Source organism: Equus asinus, chromosome 1 (genome assembly GCF_041296235.1).
Source record: "Equus asinus isolate D_3611 breed Donkey chromosome 1, EquAss-T2T_v2, whole genome shotgun sequence".
Taxonomy (NCBI): domain Eukaryota; kingdom Metazoa; phylum Chordata; class Mammalia; order Perissodactyla; family Equidae; genus Equus; species Equus asinus.
The window spans coordinates 137,700,000-137,726,388 of NC_091790.1; the positions used below are offsets into that span (position 1 = coordinate 137,700,000).

Sequence of the window (26,389 nt, forward strand, 5' to 3'; positions counted from 1 at the left end):
TCATAAATTGCCCTCCGTCCATGGACTTCCATGAGCCATATTAAAATTAGTAGGCACTATTTGGGCATTGGCAGGGAATCCACAGTGAGTTTAACTCATGTTAAAATGACAAGCTGGTTTTGAAGAAGTAACACCTGAGGTTTTGAGGCATGTTAAACTGCCTTTCTGTTAAACATTTTAGGGTGCTCCAGGTCCTGATGGAAACAATGGTGCTCAGGGACCTCCTGGACCACAGGTGCGTATTTCTCCCACTCCTGTTCTTTTCTGCCCTAAAATGAATCTAGTCTCGCAAAAGGACCATCTCCTTTTTCCAGTCTAGAAGTTATATAGCTAGACAGAAATGGTGGCATACGTTTCTATTTATGCTATCTTTCTCTCACTTTCAGGGTGTCCAAGGTGGAAAAGGTGAACAGGGTCCCGCTGGTCCTCCAGGCTTCCAAGTAAGTCAACTAAAACATACAGAACACTGCCTTTGGTCAGACCATCCAGCTGTATGTCACCACACCACTCTCTGCCACCACACACAACATGACTTCAGAAATGAAGCAAAGAAGGGTGCAACAGGCAAACTTTTGTGTAATCCTTCAATAACACACAATAGTTAGTGATCATGTTGCTATTAGGTAGTTCCCCCCAAAACCCAGTGATTAGCAAATTCCCTAAATATAGCCATAAGATTGAGATTTGTATTTCTTTCATCTAGGGTCTGCCTGGCCCCGCAGGTACAGCTGGTGAAGTTGGCAAACCAGGAGAAAGGGTGAGTAACACAAGAGATAGTAAATTCACCTAAAATTGGAACTTTCTCCCTGTTTAATACCTTACTGCAGTGCCATTATAATATGCAACAGGAAATTTCATATTTCATATGTTTGTGATACTCTTTCACATATGTTGGTACTGATGGAGAGAATGAGCCAAGTTACTCATTTTCATTCACATTCCTTTGTTTTAAGGATTGAGTGAAACATCACATTATGGAAGTAAATATATCAATGAACATTCCATTTAATAGCCTTACTTTTTGTGCTATTCGTGGTAATGTTAAAATACAAATTATTTCCTTCCCCATAGAGAAAGTAAATGCACTGATTTTCCACCAAACTAGACCCTGAAAAATTGCTTTTAATGTTTTTCTTGGCATTCAGACATGACACTGCCATCCACAATCAGGGCAGGAGTTCTGAGTCATTTTCTCTGTAATTGTGATGAATGTGCCTCAATTCAGTTACATTCTGTGGCCTGGTCTCCTTTGTCAACAGTGGGACACATTAAGGAGACAGCTGGTCAGTAATAAAGGAGACACACTTGGGTATACAATTAACTAGGTAATGTGCAGAATATGATCATTTCTATTAAGAAAGCAGTCTGTTATATAGCTAAAAATAGGCAATGTCTCATATTGTTCATCATTATTTTTCATATTATCAAGGGAGATAGTCTGTTTTATCAGTTTTTTTAAAAGCAATAACTAAATAATGGGAAACTTAAGTTTTCTGAAACCAGTTTCTGGGATAGATGCATCTTTGATACCAAGAGAATTCTCACTTTTTGTATCTTTCCATATGCAACTGAAAATTCTCTTATTCCTATTAGCCTGAGTACTTATACACTCATGTAGGTAGAGCCTATCCGGCCTTATTTCACTCTTTCAAAACCTTTCTAAATATCATAATTATAAGTGGATTTAGAGAACATACATAAATTTCATGCTTCAATTATTCTTGTGTTTTTCCTAGGGTCTCCCTGGTGAATTTGGTCTCCCTGGTCCTGCTGGTGCAAGAGTAAGTGTTACTTGATTAACCTTCATAAACTTCTGGTGATGTGCATTTAAAACAAGGAGTACTTTGTCCTAAAAACCATTGATCAAGTTCCTGACACTCTTCTGTTGTCAAACATAATCTCTAGAAAGCATTTGATTTCTAAATTGATAGTAGACTATTTTACTTAATTGCTCATATTTCCTATTCAAAAACCACATGATTATAAGAAATATAAATGAACTAATATATGTATTATATTCAGTGATTTATGTAGACAAATATGAAGTATTTATGACAGTGGCTCAACCTGAGCCAAAGAAAAGTAATGACTTACTAAGATTTAAAGCCAATTTATGCAATGTATGTTGATGTTCAAAGTCTAAAGCTGAAATCTTGAGTCTGCTCTTATAAAGAAAAATAAAATAGATTGTTTGTCTGTTGTCATTAAAATAACTGGAATGATCAGTTTGTCCTAGAGTGTCCTGTTATGTGACTAGTTACCGTATATCTAGGATGCCCAAACAAGTTTAGTACCATAGTAACAAGTTATAACAAGGACCTTTGAAACAGTTGCAATGTGAATTTCCATGTTAAATATTCTGGGCCATCAAATGCCATGCCATAGTGAATTTACATGAAAATTTGGAAATATTTAGATAGATAGATAGATAGATAGATACACATATATATACAAATACACAGATATATATATATATATATATGTCCTGTGTTAAATATTATAATTGCTGTATCATTATTGTATGGAATTGTAAAAGGAAAGCACAGATATGAGAATATATGATCTTATCTACACCTGGCATTGCTATTCACCTAAAACGACACAATCTTTCCCTTTGAATACTATGCATAAGTGGCATCTCTATTTTTACCTATAGATCTATCACAGAAAAGACCAAAAAGGAAATGAGCTCCCAAGTTGGAATATTATACTCTAGCAGCAACAAATTTTGGATTTGTAGCCACAGAACGTTAGACCTGAATGAAACTTTCGAGATTATCTCATCCCATCCTTTCATTTTATTAGTAGAGAAATTAAGGCAAAAAAAATTATACTTTGCTAAGAAATAGCAGAACCAAGATTCAAAAGCTCAACAAGTGTGAACTCTGAGGTGTAAAGTGTCTCCACAGCGAGGAACAGTAGAACACTTCTTCTAATCCCTTTTTTACAGGGGGAGCGTGGTCCCCCAGGTGAAAGTGGTGCTGCTGGTCCTGCTGGTCCTATTGGAAGCCGAGGTCCTTCTGGACCCCCAGGGCCTGATGGAAACAAGGTAATATGTTCTCTATTGATGTTTTAGCCCAGGACGCTCTGGAATAAGTAGCTCCTTTACAATAGTGCATGAATTATTTTTTAGGATTTTAATTTATTTCCAGTTCTGTGATGATTTCCATCTCAGTAAATAATCTGATTCCAGTGGACCTGAATTATCCCAAAAGAAGGGAAATCCCAGTGTTCCAGCCACATAAATGAATTAGTATGGGTGTTCGCTCTTTTCTCATCAGACCGCTCATACTTTTGTTTTAATCCAGAAACATCATATACATTTGGACACTATTTGTAGAGAATAAACTTTTACCTTCTCAACATCCTACTTAGTAGAATAAAATTTCAAAAAGTAACCTAAATTTTAATAATAAGAGAATTTATGCTGATAAAAATTAAATGAACAGTGTATTCACCCCAGAAACATAAGCCTGAAAACTTGTGTTTCGGAATAGAATCTGTGGTTTCAATTTTAGAATAGATGGAATTACATACTTCTGGAAAACAAATTACTTTAACCACAATAAAGAGAAGGCAATTCATGTGACTTCTTATTCTTACCCTTAAGAAAAAGAATTTAAAGATTAGCTACAAAAAGATATTTTGGTATGTGGAAGGATATTGGAAAAAAGTAAAAACAAGTTAAGAGGGAGAAAGGAAATAAGAAAGGAAATATGATTCTATTAGGTAGTACTTTCAAAAGGTTTTATATCTCAGAAGCTAGTCAACAGATTTTAAGTATATGGAATTGTAGGGTATATATAAAAATGGGACCTTTAGTCCCCACTCTTAGGGAGATTAAAACAGAAACATCTCACCAGTTGATGAGGTCTCTTTCCGTATTTCCTGTCTGGGCTAAGAGTCTTATCCTTGAAAAATATTTGTGGGCAAATATTTTTCATTCTCTGCCTCCCATTGTCCTATCCTCTTCTTTTTCCATGCCTGCCTGCCTTAAAAGAATTGGGAGCAGACTATAGAAAAAAAATCACGGCCACCCACTCCCACTACCCTCTTCTCTTTAGTCACTGTGTCATTAATAGCATCTCCCTCTGTTATATTCTCCCTTCTTTCAATAGCCTTCCTTTGTGTCTCTAAGCAGGCAAGAATGCTTTCTATTAAATGTTTAAATTGGAATCCTTCAAGAGTTTGAGTCTTCGTTTTCTTCTTTTGCCATTGAAATAATTGATTTCACATGTCTTTGATTCAAGGGTGAACCTGGTGTGCTTGGTGCTCCAGGCACTGCTGGTCCATCTGGTCCTAGTGGACTCCCAGGAGAGAGGGGTGCTGCTGGCATACCTGGAGGCAAGGGAGAAAAGGTACCCTCTCAGTGTTGGACCCTGATACACATTGTTGATGAACTCTAGCAAAGAAGGCTGCACAAGGTTGTCCAACTTTTACAATTTTTGGCAGGTGGTCTGGTAGCATTTTGATATCTATCTATATACATTTCCCTCTGCCACCTAGCACCTACGCATTTCTAAACTCACTAATCTGGCAAAATTCCTTGCTACCATGGAATTTCACACAAACAGATGGTGTTGAGTAATACATGAGGCTCATTTTAATGCCACTAACAATAATGCCTCATCCTGCCCTAATTAATGGGAAGAAGCTATATTGAACAGCTGTCATCCGTGCTGCTGCATTAGCTATGCCGTAAGAGCCATCAGGCACTGCAGCCCATTGTAGTGCTGCCTTATAATTCTGTCCACATGAATTTTTACCTTGCTTGATTATGCTTCAGGAGGGTGTATGGAAATTGGAAAAGAATATTGAACGATAATCTGGAAAGGGCCCTGAATGATTTTTTCCTTATTTTTTTCCTCATTCAATGTCCTGTAGAATGGTAGGGAATCCAGACATTTCTAAAGATCTTAAATGACTGACGGTATTATAGCATCTTCCATAAAAATGCTTCAGAATAATTTTGACTCAAAAATTTGGCCAAGAAACAAAAAGTTGCTCTTGCTTTTTACTTTCAGGGTGAGACTGGTCTCAGAGGGGAAATCGGTAACCCAGGCAGAGACGGTGCTCGAGTGAGTAGAATTTTCTTTGTTTATTTGTACTTAGATTGTTTTGTTTTTATATTTCACTCAATTTGAGTGGAGAAGCTTTCCAAAATAGAACTGATGAAAGATGGATTCAGGTTTAGTAAAAGAGTTTCCATTCCTTCCTGGACCTATGACTAATAACAGCATTTTACGTGTTCCAAAAGAAAAATTCAACAGGACTTATCCCTTTGAAAATCAGAGCCTGAATTTTCTACCTTCCTTAGTGTTAACTCTTCCAACTACAAGCTGCAGACCGAAAGCCCTAGGTTAATAGAACTTTAAATGATTAAGTTATTGTGGGACTTTAGAAAAAACACTAATTCTTACATTTGAAGATGCCGGAACCTCTAACAAGGTCCTATTTATTCAAATGTGTAAATTCAAAGAATTTACCACTCAAAGAGCAGTCCCAAAGATGGGCTGTTAATGCCATGGAGATGCCAAAGATAATCCCATGCAGGTGTCACAACCGTACCTAGAGTATTGGCTTCATGACTCTTCAGGGTCATGAGCTGCCTTGGTTCTTTCTCCTCACCTCTCTCTCAGAAAGGATAACTTGCTGTGGCACATTCGTAACAGACCTTTCTCTGAACCACGCATCCTAAGAGTTCCAAACAAGGCTACTCATTTCTGCTCTCCAGGAAATTTTACAAGTGCAGAGACTTCAGATCTCCCCAGTTCCTAACCTGCCCCTGACTTACACATTTCCGTAACCTTTGTCGCTGGGGTACTGTCATCCTGAGAGTGGCTTCTAATAGTCTTGGTAATTAGGACTGAAATGCAGCAACGGTTTTCTTGATGTCCACCCAAAGTGTGCTGTAAAAGCGTTCAGTCACTGTAGAAGCGTAGCAAGGGGAATGGCAAGGTTCACTTTTGATGGCATGGGGGTGTCATTACTAAGACTTGTTTCCTTTTTGGTACTAGGGTGCTCCTGGTGCTGTAGGTGCCCCTGGTCCTGCTGGAGCCAATGGTGACCGGGTAAGCACTCATTTTCACTGAGTTGCATCTCTTTGAACCGAGAGCAGTATCTAAAATTTCCTGCTTGCCCCAAAGAGGCCCAGCAATTCATTTATGTGGCTTGGTATAAAGCCCACTTATTTAAAAACCTGTCTGTTGTGATGCGGCAGCAGGAAACAAATGCTGCGTGTTTAAAGCTGCCTTTCCCTTCCTGTAGATGTGCCAGCCATCTGATCTATACTTTAATCCCTATCATTTGTTTTAAAGTCTTTCCCTGTTGCCCGTTAACAATATCCTAATGCACTGAGCCTTCTGAAAGCCTTCAATTGTAAAAAAAAAATCAATAAAATACATAGTGTGCCCATTTCACATCGAGCAGTCCACTTAAAATAGACCTTATTTATTGTATTGCACAGATTGCAGCAAACGTCTCAGCCCTGTGTCCATCTGAAAATTAAAATGTCCTCCCCCTGGTATTGTGGGCACTGATTTATAGTGTTTTTGCAAGTATGTGACAATACCACTTCAGCCCCCAAAATAAATGCAACATAAGGCAGAGTAAGAATTCACTTCATTTTACTCAGTGAGATGTGTATTCGTTATCTCTTCCCGTACAACTGCAGGCTCTGACAGGAGCCCGCTGTCTACCACTGTTCCTTCTTGCCTACCTCTTTGAGGATCTGTGTGAAGCACATTAACAAACTCATCTTTGGTCCATTGTAGGGTGAAGCGGGTGCTGCCGGTCCTGCTGGTCCTGCTGGTCCTCGTGGCAGCCCTGTAAGTAGAAACCTGGGTCATTTTGGACACTCATAACTTTGAGATATTGATGAATCTAAGATTGCTAAAACATTTTTAAATCTCTTCTCCCACCCAGGGTGAACGTGGTGAAGTTGGTCCCGCTGGTCCCAATGGATTTGCTGGTCCTGCTGTGAGTATCATGTAATGAAGGTTAATCTGAAAACATCTCAAGTTGGCAAGTAGAGCGACGTGGAATACCTGAACTATAACTGTTCCTTTCCAACAGGGTGCTGCTGGTCAACCTGGTGCCAAAGGAGAGAGAGGAACCAAAGGACCCAAGGGTGAAAATGGTCCTGTTGGTCCCACAGGCCCCGTTGGAGCTGCTGGCCCATCTGTAAGTTGAATTCCTTGGTGGTCAACACAGCCTGTGAAATCTTATAATTCAACATAAATCAATCAAGTGCCTGCTGTACACTAGACTATGTACCAGATAGGAGATGATTGAAAAAATAAGAATTAACATTTGCATACTGCTTTACAATTTATAAAATTTTCATAAATGTTGTCTTATCTTACTTCAGTAACCCCATAAGGATGATAATATTGAAGTAAGGACGTTTATTTTATGTGACACAGATAGTCATTTTAAATTTCTGGATTTGCTTTTAATGGACATAAGAATGATCCCTTTGAAGAAAAGAGTAACATTTGTAAGAATTGTTTTGTGATTTGATCTCATCTTTTTTTTGTTTCCATTTAGGGTCCAAATGGTCCCCCTGGTCCTGCTGGAAGTCGTGGTGATGGTGGCCCCCCTGTGAGTATTTACAATGGACTCTCATAACTTTTTTCTTCAGACTCTATTAGGGACAACTTGAGAGTTTGGAAATTTTTGGTAACTTTGGACTGTAAAAAGGATACTCTTGAAATTCAAGTTGACTCTATTCAAAGAAATTCTGCTATTGAAGTTAAGGTCAAGTTCACGGGATGTTAACTGAATTCCAGTGCAGTGTATGTTGCTACCACCTCACTTGAGGAAATAATCAAAGATAATCTCAGGTAGTTTAATTGTGAGATGCATAAAATATTTTTTTGGTGCCCTTTATCCTTTTGTAGATGCCTCCCTTCTGCCTGATGAAGTCCTTGCCCTTGGCATACTGACTTTTTAGAGACTCAGAGCTCCCTAGGAATGAACTCCACTGACTCCTTCCTTCTTTCATTGGACAGCAATTAATACTCTTCATCTTTTGTTGTACCTTCCTCTGTAAACAAAATTACTTATTCAGTGTCCATTCACTTAGCACCCAGCCTGGTTAAGACAGTTGCTAATGTCCACCCATCAATGTGTAATAAGGGCCTAGTGTCTTATCTTCTTGCTCTTACAACCATCGGGTAATATGTTAGCATTTCTAAAAGGATCATCAGAGCCTCAATGCAAAATATGGTATTGCAACTGGGAGCATGCTGGTCAGGAAGATGTGTAGAGGTGGAGGGTCTTTGGGATCCTGGTTAAATAATACCATATATGAGGCTGCCACTAACTACTCTTGGTCACGTGCTTGAGGATTTGCCAGAGGAGAAATTTCTGTCTTACCCAAAGCCCTGGAGTTGGTGTTGACTGTGGAATTTTAATGTGCTTGGTTCTTAGGGTGTTACTGGTTTCCCTGGTGCTGCTGGACGGACTGGTCCTCCTGGACCCTCTGTAAGTAAATCACTTCAAAATACATTTTCATTCACTCTAGCCAAAAGATCTGGCCTTTAGTAGGAAACCGCTCAGAAACTCTATGAAAACATGCTCCTAGTACTTTGCTATTACTTTCCTGATCTGAAATCACTTTTTCTGAACCATTAAGGCAAAATCATCACAAATTATATTTTATAATATCAATTTAAGAGGTTTTTTATTCATGTGAACATAAGTCCTCTTTTAGGGGCAAGTCTCTCTGTTAAAAATAAAAACCAAAACAGTTTTAGTCACATATCAGATATTTCTATATCTAATTACCCTTTATGGCCAACATTCTGCCTCCATTGTTAAGGTATAATTGTTCCTGAATTTAAAGGTGGTTTGGCCTCTAATTTAATTCTGATTCAGACTCTCCTGTCAGGACTCAAGAGAATTTAATTAATTACCAAGGATTCAGTCTTCCGGTTAAGGTTTCAGAGGAAAAAAATGGCAAAGATGTTGATTTCTTGGAATCCTTTTACAGGTTCGTAACAGAAAAATCTTCATCCCTATAGGCATTTAATTAAAGCTAGTTGAGAGCATATGTGATTCCTCAATTATGAACAAAATGCCAGTATTGGCTTTCTTCGAAAAGAAATGAGCGGAGTCCTCCAAAACACAATGTCTCATTCATTTACAATTCAGTCTTAGAACGCTACACAGTTCTGATTCCAATATGCCAGGTTACTGGTGGCACAGCATTGCTTTCCCTCACATTTGCCATAGCCTCTGTCTCAGCCGTTCACTTTATTACAGCCTCATAAGAAGGAAGACAGGAGTTGCTTCTTTCTACAAGACAGAATGTTAAAAAGTCTGAACATTTCCCCCAAATGGCCAGGATATTATTTTGTTGCTTCACACTGTTTGCATCTTACTACTAAGTAGAACCTCAGCATCTGTTTTCCAGGTCCGTGATGATTAACCAAAAGTAAATGACCTTGTACGTTTGCTCACAGGGTATCTCTGGCCCCCCTGGTCCCCCTGGTGCTGCTGGTAAAGAAGGACTTCGTGGGCCTCGTGGTGACCAAGGTCCAGTTGGCAGAGCAGGAGAAACAGGTGCATCTGGCCCCCCTGGCTTTGCTGGAGAGAAGGGTCCCTCTGGAGAGCCTGGTACTGCTGTAAGTGATTTCAAAGTCCTCTTTCCTAATACCTTGTGTTGAATTAAAATAAAGCTCTTCCACAAATCTTCAAGTGGCATATATTCATTGACGAGTATTGCGGGCTCTCAAGTAGAGTTCAATTGAGCCAGGAAATCCGTCCAACAGATATTGAGGTGTCATAGCTTCAGCAGATGCTCAGCAAGCACTAGATGGGGATGACAATAAATGAGAGAACTCATTGTTTTATCAAAATGGCCCTTTAAGCTGTTGAAGGCACCTTACTGGTACTGGGATTAGAACAGAATCCCATTGCTGTGCTCATCCTACTGTAAATTAATCAATCTCAGTGAGTACCAATTCCTTAAACATGTGCTGTCCGATATTATTGCTACTCTGAACATGGCTTTACTAGCCCTGGTAGAGTTAGAGGCCAAGATTGAAATTTGCTTCCCAGTATAGATTCCGTAAAAACTATTCCATGACTCAAGATGGCTTCATTAATCTCAACCACATACTTTTTAATGCTGTTCCACTGGTCTCAAGGAGGAACTATGCACAAAGAAATATACATGCCAAGATGTGAACTCATTTTCATCACTAGAGAAGATATCCAAGGATATGTCCTGCTAATAGGAGGTCACTAGCCTTTTTGTAAACTGAAGATAGCTCATTCTCACAATCCTCAGGCCAACCTCTGTTATCATCTAGGGTCTTATGAGTAATACTCAGTATTTTTCCTCTTGTTCAGGGACCTCCTGGCACCCCAGGTCCTCAAGGTCTTCTCGGCGCTCCCGGAATTCTGGGTCTCCCAGGCTCTAGAGGTGAACGTGGTCTACCAGGTGTTGCTGGATCTCTGGTGAGTGTGTGACACCATTCTTATTCTCCTTAACATAATAAAAGATTTTAAAAGCTGCCACTTCAAATCTGACAGATTGATCACTGAATAACTCCACTTAAGATTTTCTTATTCATGGCATTTTCTTTATACAGATCACATATCTAAGAAGCTTTAATACCACCTTACTTAGACACAAGCTACAAAGACACAGCTTAACATTATGCAGAATGATTTTTGTTCCTTTTACATGCTTAAGAATGATATAAACTCTAATTGCATTTACTCCTCTGCACTATGAAATGCTGGCATCATTTATCCTGTAGGAAGAATGAAACTCTGGAAGTTCTGAATCATTCCAGTAAACCTTATATGTGACAGCAACTAGGTACCATCTCATCTCCATAAACTCTCTCAACTTTGTGAATTCATTTCACTTGGGATATGGAATGAAACTAGCCTCACTTTGTACAGAGCAACGTTCCAAAATTACCTAAAGCTGACCATCTCAAGTGTGTAGGAGGAGGGCAAAGATGACACTAATGACACTTCTTATCTTTGTGCCAATTAAGGCACAGGTCAGGCCACAATGGCCAACCTTACCCTACTTTGTGGCCCATTCACTTGCAATTTCTTCTCTCTTCAATCTGGAATCTCTTGGCTAGGTTTGTTTTGGGAAGATGATATTATCATTCAATCCAATGAGAGAAATGTTGTTTTGTCTTCTCTGCCTCTTTAGGGTGAACCTGGTCCTCTCGGCATTGCAGGCCCACCTGGGGCCCGTGGTCCCCCTGGTGCTGTGGGTGCACCTGGAGTTAATGGTGCTCCTGGTGAAGCTGGTCGTGATGTGAGTCTGACACTTGGTTTGTAAAATAAAACCTAGGAGTATTTCACTATTTGAAACTTTATGTCCTGAGCTGAGGTTCTCTTGTTCCAAGTTTCTGGACAAGATGGTCTGTTTTTCCATAATATCAACATGTACTGACCACTCCTAGGATTGAAAATATGAAAAATTACTTGGGCTTGGGAATGGTTCTTTAACTAGCGTACGTTGAAGTTGGCCAAAATATTAGAAACACCTCTAAGAAAAATCTAGGTTACCAAGTTCTTGTTCCTATTTTTTAACAGTCTGAAAGGGGTTTCACTATTGAGCACTGGGAATGATGAAGGCAAAGTAGCTGAGCTATAGGGGCTGATGGGCTACAGCGCCTCACTAAGTTTCTTAATTGGCATGGTGTCTTTACAGGGCAACCCTGGAAGTGATGGTCCTCCAGGCCGCGATGGCCAACCTGGACACAAGGTCAGTACACGTCGTCATCTCTCCCTAATTTCAAAGCAACTAAAATACAGTCCAGATTGATGCTAAACTTCATTTTGTCTTTGGTAGGGAGAACGTGGTTACCCTGGCAACGCTGGGCCCGTTGGTGCTGTGGGTGCGCCTGGTCCTCATGGCCCCGTGGGTCCCACTGGCAAACATGGAAACCGTGGTGAACCTGTAAGTTTGTAAATACCAGTGCCTTACTGATGTCATCCTCATAGGCTTCACTTCTGATTCCCCCACACTTGGGAACTATGGGAGCCTGGAGAGGAGGATCTTGGGCTTGGCTGATGAGTTGCATTTTTCTTTTCCAATTCACAGGGTCCTGTTGGTTCTGTTGGTCCTGTCGGTGCCGTTGGTCCAAGAGGTCCTAGTGTATGTACATGGTGAAGATTTCTTTACAAATTAACATTTAGGGAGGATCGGTCCAGACTGCCCATTAAGAAAATACATAATATAGACTAGACTTCATATTTCAAAAACAAAATTAATCCATGTTGAGAATTTCTACAAATAGCTGTTAAATCTCTTCTATTTCATATCTCTTCTGCTTGTTTGTACCAAATACTCAAGAAGATCTAGCCACTTTACAGATAGCTCAACTAAAGCAGATTAAAGGAAGAGATGGGAGCAGCATCCACATGGCTTTTAGACTTTTGAATGTCTTAAGTTATCTTTATAAACAGATTAAACAATATTTGTGGGGAAGTGAGTGTCATTTTTTAAAGAAGGTAAATGTCCTATCTGTCCTCTTTCTTTACAGGGCCCACAAGGTGTTCGAGGTGACAAGGGAGAGCCTGGTGATAAGGGGCCCAGAGGTCTTCCTGGCATAAAGGGACACAATGGATTGCAAGGTCTTCCTGGTCTTGCTGTAAGTAAGATGTGGACATCCAGCATGTATACGGATCCTAAAGACCTTCAACTCAGAATGATCTTCCTCAAATTTTCACTGCTGTTGTTTTAAAATGTCCTGCATTATATCCATTTCCCATTTTCTGGCTAACTCCATCTCTCGGAGATAATGCTATTTCATCCCAACATGAAAAGGTGAAGGTCACAGGAGATAGAAATATACAGATATTAAAATCTCTTGGCAACAATGTCCTTCAACCCCACTTAAAATAAATATAATTAGAAGAATGACTAATATTGCACTGCTGAAATTACTTGTAGAAAAAATAATTGAATGTAATAGACATAATGGGAGAAAAGAGCCCCATTTTACATTTTCAATTTTCTCAATCCAGAGCCCATTGAAACTAAAGTTTTCCATTCAGTTTCCAAAAATCTATTTATTGACACATGTTCTGAAAGTGTGATTTTCCTGTTCTCTCATTAAAGGGTCAACACGGTGATCAAGGTGCTCCTGGCTCTGTGGGTCCCGCTGGTCCTAGGGTAAGTCAATCTGAGACTTTCTCTCTGAAACAGAGCCTGCTACAGGCAGCAAACCCCAGCCTCTGCTCCCTCGTGGGGTTTTTGCTGACTCACACAGGCTTGATGTCCTTCTTCCCTAGGGCCCTGCTGGTCCTACTGGCCCTGTCGGCAAAGATGGTCGCAGTGGACAGCCTGGTACAGTTGGACCTGCTGGTGTTCGTGGCTCTCAGGGTAGCCAAGGTCCCGCTGTAAGTATGATTTTGGGAAATAATAAAGGGCATCACTAACTCAAGGAATATTTTCTTCATACTAAACAAGATAATTATGACAGCACATTAAAGTAGTTCTCCACTTCCATGTTTTCTAAAATATATAAAAATTGTCTGTATGTAATGAGCTGCTTAAGCCCATCCCTGCAAGTATGCCTGGGAGCAAGTTGTTTATTTACATGAACTTGATTCTTTTTCACTTATTAGAACATGCTTTTGTGTGACGCTCAACTGAAAACCTGCTGTCATTGATGTGTCTCGCCGTAACCAAATACAAAGCCTCTTCTTTCTCACTTTCACCTTTGCAGGGCCCTCCTGGTCCCCCTGGCCCTCCTGGCCCTCCTGGCCCAAGTGGTGGTGGTTATGACTTTGGTTATGATGGAGACTTCTACAGGGCTGACCAGCCTCGCTCACCACCTTCTCTCAGGCCTAAGGATTATGAAGTTGACGCTACTCTGAAATCTCTCAACAACCAGATCGAGACCCTTCTTACTCCCGAAGGCTCTAGAAAGAACCCAGCTCGCACATGCCGTGACTTGAGACTTAGCCACCCAGAGTGGAGCAGCGGTAGGTCAAGGTGTCCAAGCCAGACTGACCCTTCTCACATGTTGAGCTTTTCAAAATCAGTTGCCAGTGACATTTAGAATGAAAAGGTATTTGGGTAAAAATTGCGTTATGTGAAATCAAAGCATTTTCTTCTCCCAACTGGCACCCATTCGCAAGCTTCTCTTAATATATGGTTTTGCCCTTTTCGTGGTAGTATGTCCCCTGATTTGATTTTTTGTAGAGGAGAGGAGAGGAGGAACTGTCTAATCTTGAAAATAGCCACTCTTTCTGTTAAAAGTAGGCTAGACAATATAGCAGTACAATCAAAAATGTTATTTATGGGAATCAAAATCTTTGACTAGTAGTTATTAAAACCTAGGCTCCACTTAATGAGAGGTTTTATGATCTGAGTCTTGTTTTCTTAAAAGGTTACTACTGGATTGACCCTAATCAAGGATGCACTATGGATGCTATCAAAGTATACTGTGATTTCTCTACTGGTGAAACCTGCATCCGGGCTCAACCTGAAAACATCCCAGCCAAGAACTGGTACAGAAGTTCCAAGGCCAAGAAGCACATCTGGTTAGGAGAAACTATCAATGGTGGTACACAGGTGAGGAATCCTACCAACATTCCTTCTCTTACTAAATAATATGTTGTTAGGTTTGGTTGCTTTATAATTATCTACATTTTAATCCCCTGTCAAAATAGGCTTATTTAAAGAGCCTGCTCTTTTCTTGGATCCCAGTTCTATCCAGGATTGCACATTAACGATGGATTGATTGGACATATCCATACAATTCAAAGTTATTATTTCAGATTTGACTTAACTGATAATCACTGGAGAAACCAACTCATGTCACTTAGTGTGTAGGAGTCCTGCCAGCATGTAGCCCCATACCCATGCATATGGATTTTCAGAACATGAGCCTTTCTGAATTTTTAATCAAATGTTTTCACCAACTTCATTGAATGCCTACTGGTGAGAATTACAGAAAAAGAAAGAGGTCGAAATCTCTATCTCCTTGCTCTCTTATTCTAAAGAAGTAGCGTACATATGAAAGCTTATTGAAACAGGTACCTTTTTGAGATGACCTTGTCTCAACCAGGTAGTTCCTGTGTTCCTTCTCGGTACCTAATACTTCAAAGCCAAGTGAATTGAGTTTCCTTGAATCGTACCTTTTTTCAGAAGGTTCAGATCTGAGTCCATTGTTCCTCCTTATCCAGACTTTTTTTTTAATTTGACTCTTAGTATCTGAGTCCTTCTCCATTTAACTAGAATTTCCATCTTATTCTCTGTAGTTTGAATATAATGTTGAAGGAGTAACCACCAAGGAAATGGCTACCCAACTTGCCTTCATGCGCCTGCTGGCTAACCATGCCTCTCAAAACATCACCTACCACTGCAAGAACAGCATTGCCTACTTGGATGAGGAAACTGGCAATCTGAAAAAGGCTGTCACTCTGCAAGGCTCCAATGATGTTGAACTTGTTGCTGAGGGCAACAGCAGGTTCACTTATACTGTTCTTGTAGATGGCTGCTCTGTAAGTAAAAGTGAAATATGGGAATAGCATTTATTTGGGGAATTGGGAGAGGTGGAGTTCTAGCTTGGACCATTAAATGAACAGATGAATGAGAGAGATCTAACTTATTTGATCTTTCTTCATAAAGGTATTTATTTAAATTCAGATAGTAGATCCAGAGTATTCTTATCAGATCTTGCCTTAAGAAACTATCTGAAATCCTAAAATATATACTATGTCCATGTATTAGTTGTGTGTCTTTTAACATGAGTTTCTTAAATGATGATGTGTGCCCATAACTTAAAATTAGTTGAGGTTAAAAGGGCCCAAGCCAAAATTTATAATTATGTGTACTTTATTTTCCTTATTAGTATGGCCTACATTTAATTTTTCTTTATGCTTTCTCTACGATATGCTATAGATTGAAGAAAAAGTAAAATTTACTAATAGCAGCATGCATACCCACCCAACTCTCCCCACCCCATACACACACATCTGGAAAATGAAATATAGAAATAAATCACCTGGCATATGTATTGAAATGTTTATTTTAAAATTAGACTGATAGGAAACCTCTCACCCTAAAGATACTCCTAATGCTGGTTTTTCAAAGATGAGCTTGTTGATCTGGGACACATATCTTCAGAATGACATAAGCCAAAAAGTGGTTTTCATGATATCTAATGTTCATTACATAACATTAAATAATATACAATATTATATATTAATGATATTATAATATATTATTATATAATAATATTATATAATATACTATAGTATAGAGTTACATAGTTTGTAATAATATAATATAATAAATGCAATTGTATTGTATTTAATAATAATTTAGTATTATATAATATATTAGATTTGGAAATAGTGCTGCTTTATGCATATTTTTTCTTCTCTTTTTTTAAACAGAGAAAGACAAATGAATGGGGAAAGACAATCATTGAATACAAAACAAATAAGCCATCTCGCCTGCCCATCCTTGACATTGCACTTTTGGACATCGGTGGCGCTGACCAAGAATTCGGTTTGGACATTGGCCCAGTCTGTTTCAAATAAATGAACTCAACCTAAATTAAAAAAAAAGAAATCTGAAAAAACTTTCTCTCTTTGCCATTTCTTTTTCTTCTTTTTTAACTGAAAGCTGAATCCTTCCATTTCTTCTGCACATCTACTTGCTTAAATTGCGGGCGAAAGAGAAGGAGAAGGATCGATCAGAGCCTTGTGCAATACAATTTAATTAATCCCCTCTTCCTCTCCCCTTCCCCAAAAGATTTGGAATTTTTTTCAGCACTCTTACACCTGTTGTGGAAAATGTCAACCTTTGTAAGAAAACCAAAATGAAAATTGAAAAATAAAATAAAAACCATGAACATTTGCACCACTTGTGGCTTTTGAATATCTTCCACAGAGGGAAGTTTAAAACCCAAACTTCCAAAGGTTTAAACTACCTCAAAACACTTTCCTGTGAGTGTGATCCACACCATTAGGTGCTGACCTAGACCAAGATGAGCTGAGGTACTTGTTTTGTTTTGTTCAAAATACAAAGGTGCTAATTAATAGTATTTCAGATACTTGAAGAATGTTGATGGTGCTAGAAGAATTGAGAAGAAATACTGCTCTGTATTGAGTTGTATTGTGTATTTTTTTTATTTGATTGAGCATCAGTATTTTACATCTTAACCCCAAATAAAAGTGTGCAGAGCATTTGCCCAACATTGTCCTCTTCTTTAAATTCAGCATTTGTTCTTCTCCAGTCTCATTTTCATCCTTTCCCATGGTTCCAAAGAAGCCTTGTTTCTCAGACAAGCAGAAAAATTAAATTGTACCTATTTTGTATATGTGAGATGTTTAAATAAATTGTGAAAAAAATGAAATAAAGCATGTTTGGTTTTCCAAAAGAAAATATTGAGTAGAATTCCTTACTTCAATGCTCTTTGCAATATAAAGATGGATTATAGCATTTCTACCAGCTATTAGACCAAGTGTTTCTTGTTAGATAGAAACTATGCAAAAAAGGCAGTTTGATATGGTAGAAAGAGCAGAAAACCAGGACCCAGAAGATGTGAGCTCCGACTCTGACTCTGCTCCTTGTGGCTGAGTGACTTGGAGCGCTTCGCCTTTCTGAGTTTCAGTTTCCATGCCTACGATACCGGTAAGACTCCCTCTCTGAACTACTAAACATTTGCCCTACTCAAAATGCATAATGCTTAAGCAACATGACAGTGTTGACCTAAATTTACTCTGAGCAGAGGTCCACGGAACCTTTTGGTTTATTATCCATTAAGCACATTGAAAGAGTGGCTGAAAGTTGGTCTATGCACAATTAATACTATTAACTAAAACAGTTTCCAATATTCAGTAAAAATGCCGTACACTTAAATCTAATGCAAGAGAGTACAATGCCTGTTAAGAGGTAATGTGTGTGCTGTCAATCAGCATAGACAGTTGTAGATAATAGTACTGTGAACACCTACCTGCCAAATCAAGTTCATTTTCCTCCCCTGCACCTTTCAATGACATCTTTAATACACTTAAACATAGTAATGTGTCAAGTAAAATGTTAAGATTCATTTAAAGCTTATTTCCTGTTGCAGAATAGAATTGTGATTGTAAGATTTGCCTCCTATTCTAAGTCGCCTCAAGATTCAATTAGTTTTAAAAGCAAAAGACTGAACATGATGAAAATCTAACATTAACTTTAAAAAGTTAGCAAAGTCTACTAGCCAAATGGCAACTTCAAATTATGGTCCTTCTGCCGCCTGAATCAGAACACTGGGATGCTTGTTAAAATGCAGATTCCCAGTCCTCATCCACCAAATTAAGATTTAGTAAGGAATCAGTATTCTTAAGCACCCTGCAAAATTCTGATGTGCAGCCCATTGGAAATCATTGGCTAAGGTGATTTCCACAATCCTCTGCGGCTCTAACATTCTGTGTCTGGTAAGAATGAATCAAAGTACCTGACCAAATTATATAAAGAAAAGTAAACCCCTGGGATCAGAATAACAATACTGCCCACAAATTAGAAATTGAAATCGCCAGGGCAAACTTACATGATAACGTTAGAAATCTCTGGATTAAATATATGCCATGCCCTCAGGCTTGCAGTACAAGAAATAATCATAAGGTTGGTATAAAGAAGAGAGAAAGAGAAGAAGAAAGAAGAAAACCAACATTACTTGAGTGCCAACTATAGAGCCAAATACTATGCTAGATGATAATAATAATGATCTTTGCCAACTGAATCCAAATAGGATTCAAATTCCTAATCCAAATTCCTAAACCAATAGTCACTTAATAATAATTTAATCATCTGTGTGAGACTATGAGAAAATAGGTAAATAAATAGTGGTATAGCTGATAGACAACAATAAGAAAATAAATGATGGTATATCCAGTAAATACCAATGAGGAATAAATAATGTTGTTTCTAAGAGATAATAATAGGAATATAGTGAAATAAAGTTTGACATCCTAATAACATTTATGAGGATGATTAAACAAAAGAAAAAATGCTTAGAATGGAATATTACAATCTTCAAAATATAATATTCAAGTACACTGTCCTTAGAAATATATTAAAGATGCGTATAAAAGTGCTGAGTAGCTGCATTCGTGTAGTAACGACAGGAATGATTCTCACACCTAAAGTGTCCAAATTTGCTGTAATATATTTATATTACTTTTATCATTTACAACAAATTTACTCTTCAAATTTGTGAAAAGAAATAAGCGGTCAACACGTGAACACAATTCTGGTTGAGGAGCGGTTGTCTCCAAGGAAAAGGTGGTCAACCCCCTGCCCATTTATCGTCTGGAAGAGAAGGAAAAGCCTAGCCTAAGAGTCATCATTCACCATGTCCCAAGGGTGTACAAAGCCATACCAGGCAGCCTCATCCTCAGGGATCTCGTAGTTGAGTTGCAGAGAGAATAAAATAATGTGTGAACAGAATTTTAAACAAAGTGTCCCCTGAGGATGGCAGAGGACACTATTAATTAATGAGAGGGAATCTCAGGAAATTAATCTTAGCCTCATGCAGTAACTGTGATATTTGGATTGAGCAGACCAGTTCTTGCCAGAGATCTCATTTCACCTTCAAGCCCTCTTTCTGGCTAAAGCTTCTTTGGAAACCACATATTAGAACAGTCTGGTACTTACCTAGGCAGGAGATCCGCTGCGAGTGTTCCCAGGGCCTGGGCAAAGTACTGAACGCTTGACCCTTGCACAACTAGCCCCCTCTTTAGATGCTAATCTCCGGGCCCAAGAGACCCTCCTCAGCACATGTCCTGACCCTTGGTCCTGGGAAAGTCGGCCGCCTCTAACATGTGCCAGTGTGAGAGGGAAGACAATTGCACATGAGAGAGGGAAGGAGCAGGTAGCCAAGATGAGGGGAGGAGACATTAATCAAGTCTGGTAAAAGGGTCATTTAAAATTCTAAAATCAATACAGCTAATGCACTGGCAAAGAGCAAAGACACCTGAGCAATGCTGAACACATTTATTATCTTTAATGCCAAAAGAATTTTTTCTGCTATTCCACTTGATATCACTGAAAAGGAAGTTCAGAAATTGGATTATATATAAGAAAAGTTGGAAATGTCGTTTTGGGTCAGAACAACAATCCATCTAGATGAGTACTTTCCCTTGACAGTGGCACCAAGGGAAATTTGGGAGAAAGAGTGGTTGGCACTTCCCACGGAGCCAGCCTCAAAATTCCCATTTAATAACCCATTGTAAATCTTTTTTGTGCATAGATGTATCTAAACCCTTCCAGAGCCCTCTATCTGTTTTGAAATATGTTGGTATTACAGCACCAACAGGAGGGAGCTAATGCTGAATTGTTAGCTCAGCTTCCTGGCCCCCTGATCAAGTAACTAAAATATGTTTTCTATCCCTGTGCCTGGATCAGCCAGGGGTTCAACAACTCAGTGTCCTCAGGGAGCACTAGTAACTGCAGCAGTGGGACCATAGACAGCCCATAACAATTGACTTATCCCTGTGGTTCAATGAAATGAGCTCATAATTTGTGGTCAGCAGCCAAGGTTATGAGCACCAGCTCCACCACTGACTAGCTAAGGGCCCTTGGGAAAGTCTCTTAAGTTATCTGAGAATCTGGTTAACATCCTTGCTCTCAGAGATTTCCGTTAGCATACCTGCTCTACCTATCTCATGGAACCACCAGGAGGACCAAATGGGGCATGTGTGAGTGTACTTAGTGAAGTGTGGGCAAATGTTGCTAGTCATCATTAGGTCCAAAATTCTCAGTCACCGGTAGTCAACTCTTGGCTTAATATCCTATGCCTGGCCCTCCAATTTAGGGAGGGGACAGCCTAGAGTTTAAATATAATTAGCACCACTCTCTAAATCGGTAATCTATCAATTTTGAGTTGTGCTTCCCTATCAGTAAAAATATGGGGTCTTACAACTAATTTCATGAACCCATTTATATATAAATGTTATACGTATACTATGGTATTCATATACTATGTGCGATACACAACCTCACGGAAAAAAAACTTTAAAAGACAGAAAATAAATACAAATAAAAAGTTCCATACTCCAGCGGATCGTTTTGCACACACCCTGGAGTGCAAGCATCTCCCACTCCCCATTTTAGAGACGACTGCTCCAAACAAGGATTCACAATGGACTTCCGGGAAGGTGCAACTTCAATGAGTTCCTGAAATAGAGGGCTAAATTTTGTGTATATGTGCATTTTTCTTGAGAAAGAGTCTATAACTTTCATGAGATTCTCCAAGGGGTCTGTGACCAAAAAAGATGTTATGATCTACTGCACAAAAGAAATCTTACCATTAAACCCTGGACTTTTCCGAACTATGACTTTCATATCTCATCTTGGGTCTCATACTCAGAACATGCTGCTTCTCCTATCCTACGACATGAGAGAACCAACTAGCATCGATCCAAATTAAAATAGAGGTTTGTCTTTCCTTCTTCCACTTTCCTGAGGTGGCCCTCTGCCCTACACTTTAACAAGGCTTAGCAGATGTCTGATGACCCAGCCTGTACCTTACAACATCAAAATGCACCTGTCCACAGAAACTTTTCAAATAAGGACAAATTCAATAATGGAGATCGATTAATGAGTTATTACTTTTAGGTAAAATACGTATATGTTAGTTATATTGTTTTTGTAAAGAAAGTTTCACCTAAAGGATGTTGCAATTCCTGGTGCCATAAAAGGTTGTAAGGACAAGAATCAGAACATGTTTTTCAGGGAGCCTCAAATCACCTCAGGAATCGAATGTCTCCTCCTCACCTGGCTGCTCCCAAGCAGGGCTATTATTCTGAGCCTAAGGTATAAGAGTAATTTCGTCCAGAACTAGCAAGCCTGGTGGATTGTAGAAGGGTATCTTTAAAAGCAATTCACTACACATTTATCTTTAAACACAAAATGCACTACTTTATTACCAAAGTGAGTATTATTTTCTAGTGCAGCATGGTTCTTGGAGTCCAATGACTTAATTAACCATAAACACCATGAAATAAAAACAGAAACAATTTTTTAAAGTGGAATTTTTTAATTCCAAGCAGGATAAGAACACCCACTCATAAACCACTTCATGGAATGGGGGCCGGATTTTCTCCCCACAGGATGGCAAGTTCACTGCTCCCTCTGCTGACTGGATAATAGAACACCCCAGTCTTCTAACGGCCACACGCACACCCTCGGAGAAAGAAAACTCAAATTTCCAGGAAGAAAATGGAAGAGCTTCCTGTGCTTTTTCCTGTCTGCCCCAGACACAGAGCTTTCTCTCCAGCCTCCTAAGCAGTCTACCTTCATGCCCCCCAGGCTCCCTATTTTTTCTTACCTTCTCTAACCTATTCTTTATATCTCTCCCATGGAGCTGGTAAATGAATGTCACAAGGAGGCAAACATAATCGTAAAAGGAGAATGGCCTATTGGATGAGTAGAGCTGTCCAATGCTACAAATGCTGCCCCAAAATGTAGTGAATAATCCTTCAGGATTTAAGCAAGGAGTTTTAGGAATTATATAGAACAGAAACAAGAGGATGTGACAGAAAGAACAGGAGCTTAAGAAGCAGAGCTATCTGTTTTGAATCCTGTCTCCACCATTTCCTCCTCTGTGAAATGGGGATAATGGTGACACTACCCACTGGACTGTTAGGATCAGAAATAGGAATGCAGAGCAGCTTGTAGGGTTGGTGGAGAGTTGGCATTCAGCACCATTGCAGTCTTTATCCCCACAAGGCTGTGTCTTCCCTAAAAGCATTTAACTCCATAGCTAAGAAAAGTAATCACCTTTCCACAAGTACTAGCTTCTCTGACAACAGTGGCCTAAAATGAGAGCACATCTACAATTCAATTACACTTCAATTTCTTCTACTTCAAATAGATTCCAGCAAACTTCCAAACTCTCGCAATTTTGGTGAGTTCTTCTCCAAAATCCAATAAAAAAGTACCTAGCTTTTATCAAAGCTTGAACATCTTTTCATTTTTTCACAAAGAAAACAAAAAATTCCACCTTAACAATTCCATCTAAAAAAAGAAAATTTGTTTTTTTTTCAAGATTTTACTAAATATTTATGGTGTCTATTATGTGAAAAATATTTGGATTCAGTGGTAAATAAGAGAGATAGTGTCCGTGCCCTCCTGGAATCACATTCTTTTTTTGTTGTTGTTTTCTTAAAGGAAATTTCTGACCAAAATAACCCCAAATTTGCATTCAACTGGTCTCTACCCTATGTCACACGGTGCATCCAGTTTTGGAGAGAAAGCTTTCGGAGCTTAGAAATGGCCCTTGTGCCTACTTGGAAGCCAGTTCTTCCACACAAGTGGACCGTAATTCACACACGTTGAATTAGCCAAACTTCTGACACTTAATTTTTACAATTTAATTTTCTAAAACTTTGTCTCTGGTAGTGGAAATGCTAGCTCAAGAGTTATCAGCACAAGAAATGATCATAATTATTAAATCCATGTCCTCAGGGAAATGTCTCGGCCTATGTGAATTTACTCAAGGGCTTTAAACACCATTAAATCACCTATTATTGCCAGTGCTTTGAATGTCCATATGAGTAATATTATAAGAGGATCCACTTCAAAGAAATATAGAAGAAGCTTTGATTATAGTTATTTCCAACTTGGTTTTTCTATCACTGATTATAGGTCTCCTTTCCTTTATAATGTAGAAGTCGAATATAATTTCAAAAACTTTATCAGTGTAACTAAAGTTTCCATCTACTACTTTGCTCATCATGATAAGCGGTGCTCCTAATCAAGAATGAGAAAAGATCTTCCTCAGATGCCATCTAGAAAATTGCTCATTTAGCCATTTCTCTGCCTTACTCATAATGAATATTTACTTTTAGTTATTACTGGGCACACTATAAAATATAGTAAACTTATGGTCAATTTGAAACTCCACATGTTTTCTGAGATTTTCTTCAACTAAAATATCACAATAAACACTCACCTTGCCACTATAAATTATAAAAAGAGTCTTGCTTTTTCTCTCTCAAGCTTGGGAAGGCTATTTATCAACCAGAGAACAAAGTCCACTAAATCCTTTGAACCTTTGAAGAGAGAAGGACAAATCAATGCCAAAAATGATGTGCATTCTCACCAATACACAAATTAAACTGTGCACTTTATAAGATTTATAGGGTAACCGGGTTTCTTTCTATGATCACTTTTGCTAGGTATCTGTCAAGTGAGTCTAATGCAGTCAAATAGATTGATACATTTCGAAAAATCTCTAGTCTCCATTCTAGGTTAGGGAACAAACCGGGCAAACAGTTTAGTCACCCTATACCACTCATATTATGATATAATTGGTCTGAAATATTGTTTAAAACTTTCTTGGTAATTGTAATATGCAACCAATCTTGAGAAAAATTGTACTAGACTAAAGCCACAGGGTTCTGAAACCCTCCCTTAAAATTACTGGTAAAGTTGGAAGTACCTGCATATGTGCCTTTTTCTAGAAAGAGAGAGAACAATACTTCTCAAAGTTTTCCCAGACCCCATACGATATCTCCCTAACCAGAATCGCTGGGGTGGAGCCAAGGTATCCGCACGTTCAAGGAGGACGCTGAGGTGATTCTCAGGTACTCTCAAAGTTTGAGAACCACTGGCTTGTTGCTGTCATCACATTACTGACATATTCTTGCATGATTCTGTGCCCTTCTCCTCAAAATGTTTAGGACCACAGCTCTAAAATCATGGGCTCTCTAAGCTGCTTTAAATGAGAACATGTAATGGCTCATTGAACACGTGAGCAATTAATTTGGGAACAGTTGCAGTATTATAAATGTGATTACTTATTGCAAACCCAATTAATCCAGTCAGGAGGAATGTTAATTGCAAAGGAGTATGAAAATTAGCATGAGTGCATGACTAAATGCCTAAATTCTGACCTATTATATTGTCTGTCTGGTAATTTACTTTAAAAATACTTTCACATGAGGTCTCATGTACATATGTGCCTGCAGACAATAAGGTAATACTAGTCCACACACCAGAGCTTACTAAGTAACCTTGGAAATATCCTAATTAGGAAAATCCACAGCATGAGAGGTGGCTACTCTGGTATTTCAAATAGCATCAGTGGAATCTACACCAGGGAGTATATTAAGAAGCATCAAAGATGTGAAAAATAAATTTTCATTGTTGAAGTAATGGTCTTGAAGATGTATGACTAACTAATAAACATTTAATATTAACGAAATTTGGGCTAAGCTTTACTATCCTTGTAGCATACCACATAATAGCAAGATTGAGAAGATCAAACAGAGTTCAGTCTATCTTCAACCATCAGAGGCTACCTATCTTTACCCAAAACTCTTGAATCACTAACTTGGCTTAGATCAGTTCACGAAATGACTCCAAAAAAAATTTTGAGAAATGGCAGAAGATGGCCAAGAAAGTGACACAAAAAGCAAAACTCTATTTAATTGATTTTTAAAAAAGAAATGGAATTATGCTCCTGAAAACAATAACTGTATTTCTCTTATAAGCAATAGAATATCGATCAGAACAAATCTAGATACAGTAGAAAGCAATTGGGAGGGCTTCCAAAGCTCCCAGGAAACTCCCCCTCCTAATTTGGGAGCAGGCGCGATTTACCAGATCTGTGTTTTCATGGCCCTGGCCCCCTGGGCATGACTGAAAAGACAGAGGCAGAGCCTCAACCAGGCTGGGCCATTGACTCTTCTCTTCTGAGAATTTAAAACTTGAGTGGAGACTCACAGATTGGGAGCCGCGGCAGTGGAGGCATGCTAATGACAGCACTCTAGAGATGACTAGGAACTCCTGCTGCTGAAGACTCAGCACAGTACTAGGTTTTGGGTTGTTCGTTGAATTATGAAATAATCCAATGTCCTTCCGCTAACTCTCTTTTTTGCTTAAGCTGGAGAAAATTGGCTTCTATTACATAAAACAAAAAAAAAAGTTTTAACTAATATACCTAGTAAACAGGATATGGCAAAAACGAAGGAACATAGGACAATCTTAGAGTAGGTAGATACTCAAAGTTAGTAGAAATAAGAATCAAAAGTTTGGGGGCTGGCTTCGTGGCCGAGTGGTTAAGTTCGCGCGCTCCGCTGCTGGCGGCCCAGTGTTTCATTGGTTCGAATCCTGGGCGCGGACATGACACTGCTCGTCAGGCCACGCTGAGTCGGCGTCCCACATACCACAACTAGAAGGACCCACAACCAAGAATATACAACTATGTACCGGGGGGGCTTTGGGGAGAAAAAGGAAAAAATAAAAGCTTTAAAAAAAAAAAAAAAAAGAATCAAAAGTTTGGATAGTTTTGAGGCTGGCCCCGTGGCCGAGTGGTTAAGTTCTCATGCTCTGCTGCAGGCGGCCCAGTGTTTCGTTGGTTCGAATCCTGGGCGCGGACATGGCACTGCTCAT

General features: G+C 39.0%; 1 protein-coding gene across 1 annotated transcript in view; it reads left to right on the top strand.

Annotated features, from left to right (window-relative positions):
• The window catches only part of COL1A2 (collagen type I alpha 2 chain), a 34,752-nt gene extending 18,077 nt beyond the window's left edge, over positions 1–16,675 (top strand). The window contains 26 exon segments of the mRNA NM_001323780.1: positions 182–235; positions 387–440; positions 704–757; positions 1,737–1,781; positions 2,951–3,049; positions 4,251–4,358; positions 5,025–5,078; positions 6,018–6,071; positions 6,774–6,827; positions 6,925–6,978; positions 7,075–7,182; positions 7,549–7,602; positions 8,434–8,487; positions 9,468–9,629; positions 10,360–10,467; positions 11,186–11,293; positions 11,693–11,746; positions 11,834–11,941; positions 12,086–12,139; positions 12,528–12,635; positions 13,106–13,159; positions 13,279–13,386; positions 13,716–13,974; positions 14,382–14,566; positions 15,256–15,498; positions 16,396–16,675. Of these exon segments, the coding sequence (NP_001310709.1) occupies positions 182–235; positions 387–440; positions 704–757; positions 1,737–1,781; positions 2,951–3,049; positions 4,251–4,358; positions 5,025–5,078; positions 6,018–6,071; positions 6,774–6,827; positions 6,925–6,978; positions 7,075–7,182; positions 7,549–7,602; positions 8,434–8,487; positions 9,468–9,629; positions 10,360–10,467; positions 11,186–11,293; positions 11,693–11,746; positions 11,834–11,941; positions 12,086–12,139; positions 12,528–12,635; positions 13,106–13,159; positions 13,279–13,386; positions 13,716–13,974; positions 14,382–14,566; positions 15,256–15,498; positions 16,396–16,542 (2,544 nt within the window). The 3' untranslated portion in view covers positions 16,543–16,675.
• Positions 16,676–26,389: the final 9,714 nt, after the last annotated feature.